The 12,184-nt window shown below is 42.5% G+C and overlaps 1 protein-coding gene across 1 annotated transcript; it reads right to left on the reverse strand.

Moving 5' to 3' along the window:
* Positions 1-230: 230 nt before the first annotated feature.
* LOC103428943 (alpha-(1,4)-fucosyltransferase-like) lies at positions 231-1,294 on the reverse strand. The gene has a single exon (XM_008367077.4). The coding sequence runs from the start codon at positions 858-860 to the stop codon at positions 231-233; it is 630 nt and encodes a 209-aa protein (XP_008365299.2). The 5' UTR covers positions 861-1,294.
* Between the last annotated feature and the right edge of the window lie 10,890 nt (positions 1,295-12,184).

Raw genomic sequence — 12,184 nt, forward strand, 5'->3', positions numbered from 1 at the left:
GGTGCTGGAGCTTGACGTCCTGGAGAAGCGTGGTTGATTCGAGTTTGATTTCTGTCGAAGGCGTTGTGCACAATATGCGCTCTAAACCCAACAGGTTCAAGATTCCTTGCCAAGTTCACACCCCTACAAGATTTGAAGCCTTTCCCTCTGCGAAAGCAGCAATTTTGCAATCTGGGTTGCTCTCTTTGGAACTATAGACACTTGGTTAATCTGGAATTTAACTGGCGGTGTCAAGGGAGGGATACATGATAATTTCGACCATTGTGAAAGAGTGCACCGGCATAGGTGGACTGCACATCATCTTTGGCGTGATAACTTACAAATATATATTCAACACCAGATCGCTTCCTGCCAGCCTCAAGATCCATGTACACGCGAAGTGGATCTCCACTGTGTCTCTGAAGGGGAGGTGTAGTAGTCTCAAACAGCAAAGCATCAGGCTTGTCAGCAAGAACATGAGATTTAGTCCACAAACAGCTCAACCCACACGAGCATGAATACAAACTATCCAAATTATCAAGAATCCAAGTCCACCCTTTCACCAGCACGCTAACATGCTCCGATTTTGCCTCCCCACACTCCGATTCGCCGCGAATTTGTTGCAGAGAAGAAGACTTGTTCTGCAACATCTGCAACTTGTGCTTCTCTCTGAAACGAGAGCAACCCACTTGGGCATCCCACTTCCTGAAGGCGCCGATCAAGTTGGTAAAGGGGTCGGGTGTGAACTTGGTCGGATCGTTGATGGGTTTGATTGAGGTTGATAGAAAAGGGAATTCGAGGAAGCTGTAGAAGAAAACAAGCAAGAGTGCGCCGCTCATCATGAAGGCGATGCTGAAGGAGTTGAAGGGCTTTAACTGCATACTGGGTTGGTCCCGATCGGCGGCGATTTTAGCAGTTGCTCTCTCCCTCTCTCTATCACTCAATCACATCACCATCAATACTGGTGCAGAGGGCGATTAACCGCAGACCGCGGAGGAGAAGCTCCAGATCTGGTAGGCGATGCGAACATGCACACCATGGAAGACCGCGTGATGGAGCTTAAGGTCTGGATTGGTTGAATTGCAGAGGGACTCAACGCCGGCTTTTGCAAAATGAGCTCGGCAGTGACAGGATCCCCGACCTGGTTACTTGTGCAGACACCCAGCGCACGACTCGGGCGGGTCGACCCGGTCTGAGAACTTCGCTAGGTCCGACTCGTGCAGGCCTTCGATGGGTTTCACCAGAACTAACTTCATGGCCTCTGTTAAGTTGATGTGCTGATTCACCATAATTTCTGCGCTGGGTTGGCAAATCTTAGGTGCAGATATGTCAGAAACTGCAAATCTCTGACAACTCTGAGGCATCTCCGCCGCCGTCATGGTAGGTGGTTGTTGGTAGCGGCAGCGCTGGTGCTTGTGTTTCTCTGACAACTCCGATATCATTTCCTTCCAAAACAGTCTCAACTAAGTACCCATCCTCAAACTGAAGAACATTCCCATCAGATTGTGGCGTTTTGGAGGATATTTCCCTGGTCCATTTGAGAAGAAAAGACAAGTGCTTTATCAATGGCCCTTGGGAGTGGGCCTGATTCGTAACTGAAGTCTGAGCAGGCATTGGACTTGACCGCGGATTGGGCTTGTGGCTTGTGGCTTGGGCCTTTTGCTGCTGCTGGGCCGAGACACTCGTACATATATATTTTTTTTTTCTTTTTTTTTTTGTAAATACATAAATCATGTATTTTTTTTTGTACAAAGAAATTGTAATAGCATCAAAACTTTTAATTAAATCTTTATTCCTTATTTTGGTGTGACTGAACTCAAATTTTGAATATTTGAGCTGCCTACGTACCCCTCCAAAGAAGAGATCAAGTCGTAACGTAGTTCAAATACATTTTTTTTTATATTTTTTTTTTATTATTTTTTTTTGGTGCCGTACGCAGTTTATGCTCTTGCGGGCCAGGAGCTTTGGTTCGTGCAGTTTAGGCTCATGCGAACAAGGAGCAGGAATTTGTTGCCTTTCAGGGGTAGTAGCGCTTCAAGAATCTGCCGTTGATAGGGCCGATCTTCAAGCCGTCTTCCGCCATGATTAAGTAGGCGCCATTGGTGTAGACTTCTTGTACTACATATGGTCCATCCCATTTTGACGTGAACTTGCTCTTTGTCTTGTGAGTTGTGATGATAGGCATCCGCAATGAAATGACGAGATCTCCCATTTGAAAAGACCGAGGGAGGACTTTCTTGTTGAAGGCTTTAGAAAGTCGAGCTTGATAGCACTCTAGGTGTTGCTGGGCTTCGATTCTTTTCTCATCCAGTGCCTCCAGTTCTTGAAGACGCAACTTTGCATTTTCTTCGTCAGTCAAGCCTTCTTGTATAGCCATCCTTAGCGAGGGGATTTGACTTTCGGGTGGTAGAACAGCTTCTACGCCATATACAAGAGAATAAGGTGTGGCTTGGGTAGGCGTTCTATATGTTGTCCTGTATGCCCATAGGGCTTCGCCTATTCTTTCATGCCAGTCTTTCTTTGTTCTACCGATTACCTTCTTTAGGAGGTTGCACAATGTCTTGTTGAACGCTTCTGCAAGACCGTTGGCCGGAGCATGATACATGGAGGATTTGCGCTGCTTGAACTTGTATTTCTCGCAGAGCTCGTCCATGAGTCGGTTTGAGAACTGCTTTCCGTTGTCGGTGACGATGTAGCGAGGCACCCCATATCGATGGATGATATGTCCTTTGATGAAACAGACGACAGTTTCCTTCTTGACTTCCTTCAGGGGTATGGCATCAGCCCACTTAGAGAAGTAATCTGTTGCAGCCAGGATGTAAGCCTCTCCCGTAGATGACTTTGGCGCAATTGGTCCTACGACATCCAATCCCCATGCATCGAACGGCCATGAAGTAGCTGTGGGGTGTAATGGTTCAGGCGGTTGATGTATGAAGTTGGCGTGAAATTGGCAGGCTTGGCACCTTTTGGCGTATTCTAGGCAGTCTTTTACCATGCTTGGCCAGTAATAACCCATTCTTTTGAGCTGGAAATGAAGCTTTGGTCCGGACTGGTGTGCTCCACATATTCCTGAGTGTGCTTCTTCCATGGCTTGATTGGCTTCTTCCTCGCCTAGGCATCTCAGAAGTACCCCTTCAAACGATCGCCGGTAGAGTGTTCCTTTGTAATAGAGGAAGCGGTGTGCTCGTCGACGTATTTCAGAGCGGTGTTTCGGATCATCTGGAAGTATTCTGTGCTCCAAGTAGTTGATCAGAGGCTGTCTCCATTCTTCAACGTTGACCGGAAGTATTGAAATAACGTTTGTATCACTTAATACCATTTCGGTGACAAGCGGGATTACCCATCTTTCGCAGACTGGCACGTTTGTAGCTTCGTCTTCTCCTAATGTCATGCTCGAGGCTAGGTTGGCGAGAGCGTCTGCCATTTGATTTTCTTTTCTTGGCACATGTTCTAGTGTTACGGCCTCAAACCTTTGTAGCAACTGCGTTGCCAGCCGGAAGTATGGGACAAGGTCATCTTTCCTCACCTCATATTCAGTCAGGAGTTGATTGATTATGAGCTTGGAGTCACCGTATATCTCGAGGGCTGCGATTTCCATGTTGATTGCCATTTGGAGCCCGATGATCAGTGCTTGGTACTCAGCGACATTGTTGGAGCATAATTCGCTTAGCTGGAATGAATAAGGTAGTACTTGCCTTTGTGGCGACATGAATACTACTCCTGCCCCCGCTCCGTCTGCTCGTGCAGATCCGTCGAAGAACATCGTCCATGTCGGGAATATGTCGATGCAGAACACCTCTTCGTCGGGCAGGTCGTCTGAGATTTTCCAATCGGCCGGGATTGGATGGTCGGCAAGGAAGTCTGCTAGCGCTTGTCCTTTCACGGCTTTAGCTGGGACGTAGATGATCTCGTATTGATTGAGAAGTAATGCCCATTTAGCTAGTCGCCCTGTCAAAACTGGCTTAGACATGACGTATTTGACCGGGTCAGCTTTAGCAACCAAGTGGATGGTGTAAGCATGCATGTAATGTCTGAGCTTCTGGATGGCAAACTTCAAAGCCAGGCACATTTTTTCTATTGGGGAATAGTTCAATTCAGCGCCGGTAAGCGTTCGACTGAGGTAGTAGAGCGCTCCTTCTTTTTGGGCCTCGTTTTCCTGTGCCAAGAGTGCTCCAACTGAACTTTCCTGAGCAGCAATGTACAATATGAGCGGTTTCCCTGGTACAGGTGCCCCCAGGACAGGTGGACTTGATAAATACTTCTTTATGCTTTCAAAAGCATTGTTGCACGCTTTGTCCCATACGAACGGAACATCTTTCTTCATGAGTCGACTGAACGGTTGACAACGCCCTGCAAGGTTGGAGATGAAGCGTCTGATGAAGGCTAGCCGACCTTGTAGACTTTTCAACTCGTGCAGGTTTCTTGGCTCAGGCATGCTTTGAATGGCCTTGATCTTTGATTGGTCCACTTCAATGCCACGATGCTTGACGATGAAGCCAAGGAACTTTCCAGATGTGAGCCAAATGCACACTTTAAGGGGTTCATCTTGAGGTTGTATTTTCGCAACCTTTCGAACACTACTCGCAAATCCTTCAAGTGATTTGATCTTTTCTTTGTCTTGACCACCACATCGTCTACATAGCATTCTACATTCTTATGTAGCATGTCATTGAAGATCTTCTGCATTGCGCGTTGATATGTAGCTCCAGCATTCTTCAGACCAAAGGGCATCACCTTGTAGCAGTAAATACCTTTTGGAGTGCGGAAGGCTGTTAGTTCCTCATCTTCAAGAGCCATGCGAATTTGATTGTATCCAGAAGAGCCGTCCATGAATGATAGTGCCTCATGGCCAGTGGTTGCGTCCACCATGATCTCAATGATTGGCAAGGGGAAGTCATCATTCGGGCAAGCATTATTGAGGTCTCGAAAGTCCACGCAAACACGTATTTGTCCAGATTTCTTAAGGACTATGACGATGTTGGAGATCCACCTGGGGTATTGCACCTCTCGAATGAAGCCTGCTTCGATTAACTTGTCAATCTCGGCCTCGATTTGTGGGATGAGCTCGGATCGATAGCGTCTTTGAGTTTGCTTTACTGGTCGCGTTCCAGGCTTGACTGCAAGATGATGCACAGCAATGATAGGGTCGAGGCCGGGCATTTCTTTGTAGGTCCAAGCAAAGACGTCATTGAACTCTAATAGCAGCTGGTAATACTTCTCTATCTCGCCTGCACTTAGTAATGCGCTTACGAAGATAGGCTTCGGTTCCTCACTTGTGCCTAAGTTGAGTTCTTTGAGATCGTCAACTGTGGCTTGCCCCCCATCTTCGAGTTGTGACGGTGCTGCAATGACATCTTCTTCGAGGCTTTCATCTTCTTCACCTTCTTGGATTGTGATGTGGAAGACGTCTTGGGCTTCTTCTTTGGTGTTAACCTCCCGAGCTAGTTGGCATGAAGATTGTCCAGTGTGAATGATGGTGCGCCTTTTCACTTTCAGTGATCCAACTGTGTCAACCTCCAATATTGCTTGGCGCTTCATTCTTGAAGGAATGGAACTTCGAACGCCATCCTTTTCTGCCAGGCGATCGATCTCTTCTTCTTCTGGTGTCGTCTTTCTCCTTTTGGAAGGCTCTTTGGCTTCTCCAAGTCTTTCCATAAATGACTGTCGTGGAGGAGAGCTAGCCTTATTGCTTTGCTTTTTAGGTTTCGATAACCTTTTAAAAACAGAGCCTCGAGATGCTGACGTTTTGGGCCTTTTGAAGACGGAAGTTTTGTTTTGACCGCCCATGAGTTTAGGTGCCGAAACTCTGGCATTTGAACAGTTCATTCTATCGAATACTGATGTCCGGGGGGCAGGTTGAGGCTCCTCTTTATCTTGTATAATGCTTACACTGATGTGTTGAGCGCTAGCATTTTTTGCCTTGCTGGAGATCTTTACCGGTGCATTTGGTGTGAAGCCAAGTCCAGCTTTGTTGTTGCTAACCCCGTAACCATGCTTCTCCAACTTCTTCTGAGTTTTAGTGAGATCACGTTCGTTGTCTTTGACGGTGTTCAAATCATTCTTTCCCAAATTTGCAGGGGAGGTGAAGTTATACCCAGCTTTCGACATAAGTTTGTAGGCGTTTGGATCAAAACCTTCTTCGGTCCTTTTGGTTGGGAGAAAGCTTGGTTCTACCCCCTTTGGCAGGCCTTTTATGAAGCCCTGTGATGGTTTTGCAACCTTGGTGTCGCCTAGCTGGGTCAGAGGCAAGACTGCATTCGTTTTGAGCAACTTTACATTATCTATGTGCCGCTGTGCATCGGCTTTGCTCGCTGCAGTTTCAAACGGGGATTGACCATTCTTTCTTCTTGACGTCGGGATGTATCGGAAGACGGGTATGCTTGGTCCATTTGAGGCCGTCCTACTTCCTCTGGTTGTTGCAGGTTTAGAAAGCTCATCGTCGTTTTTGCTTGAAGATGGCATAGCTTCTTCTTCTTGCTTCTTGGGCATAGCTTGCCACTCCTGTTTTTTAGGTGTTGCTTTGCTCATGGATTTAATCTCTCTTGGAAGAGTTTCGGGCACCGTGTCTTCATTCATGTAGAACTTGGCGTCTGCGAAATGTGATTCAGCTTCGGTGAATGGCTTGGTGTCGCCATAGATCACCTTCACTTGTTCTTGGTAAAATTTTAAACATTGGTGAAGGGTGGACGGTACCACTCCGTTCGCATGGATCCAAGGCCTTCCTAAGAGCAGGCCGTAGGAAGTTCTTGCATCAATCACGTGGAACATCACGCTTGACTTGAGTTCACCAATGGTCATCTCCACTCGGATCATGCCCATCGCTCTTTGTCCTCCTTGGTTAAAACCTTGGATTAGTAGACGGCTTAGGGATAGTTCATCCACCTTGATGCCGATTGCGGTCATTGTTGACTTTGGCATGATATTTATGGCTGACCCGCCGTCCACAAGTATGCGGCTGACTTTATGCTCCCTTACGTACCCAGAGACGAAGAGAGGTCGGTTGTGAGGCTTGGATCCTAGCAACAAGTCTTCGTCGGCGAAGTGGATTGTGTCCTCGGTGGCACAGCATGTGGCACACTCGTGTGGCCGAGGCCTCAAGCCTTCGTTCTTGCTTTCTTGCACTTCGTGGTCGTTTGGACTCGCTAAAACCGTTGCCAATGCCCTTCGTATCTTCTTTGGCAATTGTAGCGCTTCCTCGATGCTAAAGTGTATTGGCAGACCTTCTTCAGGTGTCGGAGTATTTTCTCTCTCAGCGGCGACAATTTATTAAGTATTTTTGTGGTTTGAAAAAAAATTGAAGAGTGAATGAAAAAATTAAATAATTTATTTTTTCAAAAAAAGAACTTAAAAAAAAAAGGTAATGCGTGACGAACAATGATTCGTCGCGCAATGTGTTATAAAAACACAGCAAAGCGTAGTTGGATGGCGCCAAAAAGTTGCAAGTGTTGTGAGTTTATGTATTTGTATGCAAACACTTTTGTATGGATGCACAAAAAATGGTTTGCAATGTTCATATGAGCTTAGTTTCTTGTTTGAGAATTAGTTGGATTTTACGAATGGATGTGAAAGCTCGATTTCGGTCCAATTAATTCTTGAATTGTCCCAAAATTTTGGACAGTATGAGAATGCACAGTTACATGTTGTATTTTGTGCTTCACGCATTAGAGTTTGAACGTAGGAAATTTGGTAGCATCTCTTTGCGTTATTCGGGTGCATCATAGTTTTTTGTATCTACATTGTGCACTTGAGGAATTGCAGAGAGATGCTACCAACATTTTTCCATGATTGAACTCTAATGCGTTGGAACTGTAAATTATAGCATGTAACTGTGCATTCACGAATGAGATAGGACCCATACCGGAGGCATAAGGTGGCATGTCATAATTAAAGTTGTTGTAACCCTTGTAAATGCAAAGAAATAAGATAATAAAGTTACATAAATATGCTCCTATCAACAAATTCTTAACAAATCGTTACAAATCAACACAAAACAAATTGTTAGGGATTTTTTTTTCAAACGAATACAAATTCGAAACAGAAAATTACACACAGTTGTTTTAGAACATACCTAAGCTCAATACAATTTCTCAGACGATAATTTGAAGGGACGCCGCGCTCAGAGTCGGCTAACAATTTGTAAGAAAGCTGGTCCCAACTTCGGGATCGCCAGCAAATACAAAGACCAACACCTTGAAATTCTTGTGCCAATTGAAAGCCCTAGAACCAATCTTATCAATTTCCGCAAAAAAACACTTGGTTTAGATAGATGCACAACAACCCTTCAATGACAAACCTAGGAGAAAATCAAACCTCTTAAACAACAAAATCCACCCATCCCTTGCTTGAAAGAAACAACGATCAGCAAAGGGAAACACAGAACTAGAAGCAAGAAGGAGCGAAACGAAAACAGCAAAACCCAAAAGATGAAAGAGAACTGATAAGCTCATATTTATATATATTTTACATCAAATTCACTTGTCTTTTCTTAGTTAGTTCCTTATATTTTTGAGATATTTGTTTTTTGTTTTGTGTTTTGCAGGATTTGTCAAGCAAAGAAAAGAAAAATAGCACAAGTAGGATTTTAAGTAACAAATTCGTCAAAACTGCATGTGCAGATTAGTTGACTTTGGAAAAAAGTTGCGAACAGCTCAGAATGAATTAGAGAATGAGCCTTATATGTGCTTAGAAAGCTACGGATGTCTATTTTCTGGAGCATTTCGCGGATTGTTAATATCATTTGTCTAGAAGAAGTTATGGGCGTTTTAACACTGAAAGGTTACCAAGAGGCTGAGCAGTTTGTAACTGCAATGAAAGCAATAAACACAATAAATCTAGTAGCCAAACCTGATACAGCCAAGAACAAGTCAGCTGACACTTATTCAAATATTAAAGGGAATGGAATTAAAGATGAGGATTAAGAGGTAGTAATTGGCATAAGGGCTACCCAAAGAGTTACAATTGTTTTACCATTTCCTCTCACTTATTGTGATTACTAAATGACTATTATTGGGTGAGTTAAGGAGAAGAAAATGATGTAGCAAGAATTGGTTTAAAAGCAGCGTTGGGGAAGGAAGGAAGACGGATGCCTCAGTCAATTTCTTTTGATTCTATCTTCTCAAACTCATGTCTATCTTTTGTTTTTATTTAAGGATTCTGTGTAACTAAATTTTTTGTATTTAGGGGCTGTTTTGAAGCCCCGAATATGATTGCAAGTTTGTTATGACATTTCGTTTGAATTACTTTTATGAATGGATTAAAATTGGTTCACTACTTATGTTAGTGATTTTTAGTAGTTAGGGGCTGTTTTGAAGCCCCGAATATGATTGCAAGTTTGTTATGACATTTCGTTTGAATTACTTTTATGAATTGATTAAAATTGGTTCACTACTTATGTTAGTGATGAATTCTTTATTGGTTTTCTATGGATGCTTACTTAGTAAGCATATCTAAGATTCTAATGCTATGAATATGTGTGTGTCTGCCCTTGTTGAATGAGGACCTACATATGTTTTAGAGTAGTACTTGTTAATTGCGATTAACATGTGAACCAATTTCTAGGATAAGTAAGACAACGCCAGTACTTACGATGTCTTGTGATGACTCAAACTCTTTTCGTTCTTAATGATTTCTACTTGTTAAATCTATGAACATGCCATTCTAGATTGTATGCTAGGGACTAAGTTAAGTTGAAAACACCATTCTCTTAACATTTTACATAAGAAAGAGTAATAGGTTGAGTTCTAACATTGAGCCAACTTGAGCATCTTCATCCAGAAATAAAAGGAATTTGAATGAAACATAACATGTTTGCATGATTATTTGGTGGTGGATAACAATTCCCCTAATTCGTTTTTCTTAATTTGTGAACTATTTAAAATTTGTTTCTGTCCTGTTTTTGTTCGATTTAATTTAAATAGAAAATCAACTCCAAAAATCCCAAACATTTGTGTGAGTGTAGCTCTGTGTGTCTAGTGTCTGCATATAAAATTTCCTAGACTTTAGATTAGTGTAAGTCGGTTTAATAATTATTTTTCGGTTGCTGGTCAGTAGGGACAACAACCAGTTTTTGTGACACTTTAAATAGTTAGATAAAACAATCTTCTGCAAGAAAGACCCTTATTTTCATATACTACAATTGACAAATCTTAGTGTTAAGAAGGAAAATCAACAGAACTAGAAGCAAGAAGGAGCGAAAAACGGCAAACCCCAAACGATGAAAGAGAACGAAAGAAGAGAACCCTAACCGGCTAAGAACACTGGAAGTCGAGGGAACAAGGATGGGGGACGCGTGGAGAACAGGGGCAAAAATGTCTTTTCACTGCGCCAACCAAGCAAGATAGACGAAAACAAAAGAGAGCCGCGAAGGTAAAACCGTTCGGACACTAGATCAACAGTGCCAACCCAAAATTGGGTTTTGGTATATATAACTACAATTTTTTGTGTACTTAAATTAAGCTGGACTTTTTGGCCTGTTCGAAACTAAAATGTCTTTAGATAAGGTCCGAAAGAGCTTCTATGATAGATTATTTGATCCTGTGTTTTGCTGCGATCCCAATGGCAGAGCTGGTGGGATTTGCTTGTTCTGGAATTCTAGTACTATTAATGTTATTATTTTAAGTTATAATGCTCGTTTTATTCTCTGTGTAGTTAAGGTTCTCCACAATGATCGTTTGTAGTTTATTACTTTTGTCTATGTTTTTCCTCAAAAACATTTACAGGATTGCCTTTGGGAGGAAATTTTAACCCATAAGCCTGCTAACCATCCTTGGTCTCTGATTGGAGACTTCAATAATATTGTGGATTCTTCTGAAAATCTTGGGGGCTGCCTTAATACCACCACTTATATGAATAAATTCATTAGTTTCTTGAATAATGGCAATTTAATCTCCCTTAATGCAACTAGAGTTCCTTATACATGTTGCAATGGCCACAGTGATGATACTAGAATTTATGAAAGACTTGATCGAGGTGTTGCTAATCTTCAGTGGCTTACGGGGTTTCATGATTATAATTTACATAATTTCCTGATCTTTGGCTCTGAACATAGTCCCATCTTAGTTAAAAACAATTTGACCAAGGTTAGGAAAAATTCATATTCGTTTAAATTTGAAGCTACGTGGTTACGTCACGCTAATTTCAAAACTTTGTCAAAAAAAGCTTGGCATTGTGTTGACTGCTCGAGACCGTTGGATAAATTTAAGGCTAGTGCGGGTACTTATAAATTCCTAGTACAAAAGTGGAATAAAGAGACGTTTGGTGATATCAAGTATCGTAAGAACAAGCTCTTAGATGCTCTAAATGATATTCAAAATAAAATTATGAAGGACCAAGATACTAATCTTAATATGGATTTGGAAGTTAAAACTAGAAAGGAGTTAAGTAAAATGTTACAGGAAGAGGAAATCATGTGGGCTCAGAAAGCCAAGGTAAAGTGGCTGCAATTCGGTGATAAAAATACAAAGTATTTCCAAATTGTAGCTACTATCCGTAGAAAGAGAAATGAAATCAGGAAAATTAGGGATAGTAATGTTTTCTGTGGAACATTGGTGAGGATATAGAACAGGTTTTTGTACAGGACTTTAGACTGCGTTTTTCTTGTGATAGGCCCCCATCTCAGAGAAAATGGCTGCGATGGCCAATATTATCACCCTATGTATTGATAGCCAACATAATATACAACTTCTTAAATCAGTAACTGAAGAAGAAATTTGGGAAGGGTTAAGAGCACTGGTGCCTTGAAGGCCCCTGGCCCTGATGGTCTAAGTGCTACCTTTTACCATGAATGAATATCAGAGTGCGCATACCACAATGAACGAACGCGGAACAAACAAGACTACAAAATAAGAATATTATTAAACTAACAAGAATGCCGGAACGGCTACAAAACCCTAAGAGGCTACATTGTGACTGACTTGTTCTCTAATGAATAACAAAGCACCCTATTTATAATAAACTAACCCTAATCTCTAACAAAACCTAATTCTAACAGGCTAAGCCCAGAAAACCAAACATTCAAATAAACCAAAATACTAATATTTTCCAACACCCCCGTCAAACACATGGTGGTACACGACATGAGTTTGCCAACAAACAGATGTGGATGCAAGCCTCCAAATTCCAATGCCGATGCCGATGCCGAAGCCAATACCAATGTTGATGTTGATGCCGATGTCGATGCCAATACCAATGTCGATGCCAACTTCTG

The sequence above is a fragment of the Malus domestica genome, chromosome 10, assembly GCF_042453785.1.
Source record: "Malus domestica chromosome 10, GDT2T_hap1".
Classification (NCBI taxonomy): Eukaryota; Viridiplantae; Streptophyta; class Magnoliopsida; order Rosales; family Rosaceae; genus Malus; species Malus domestica.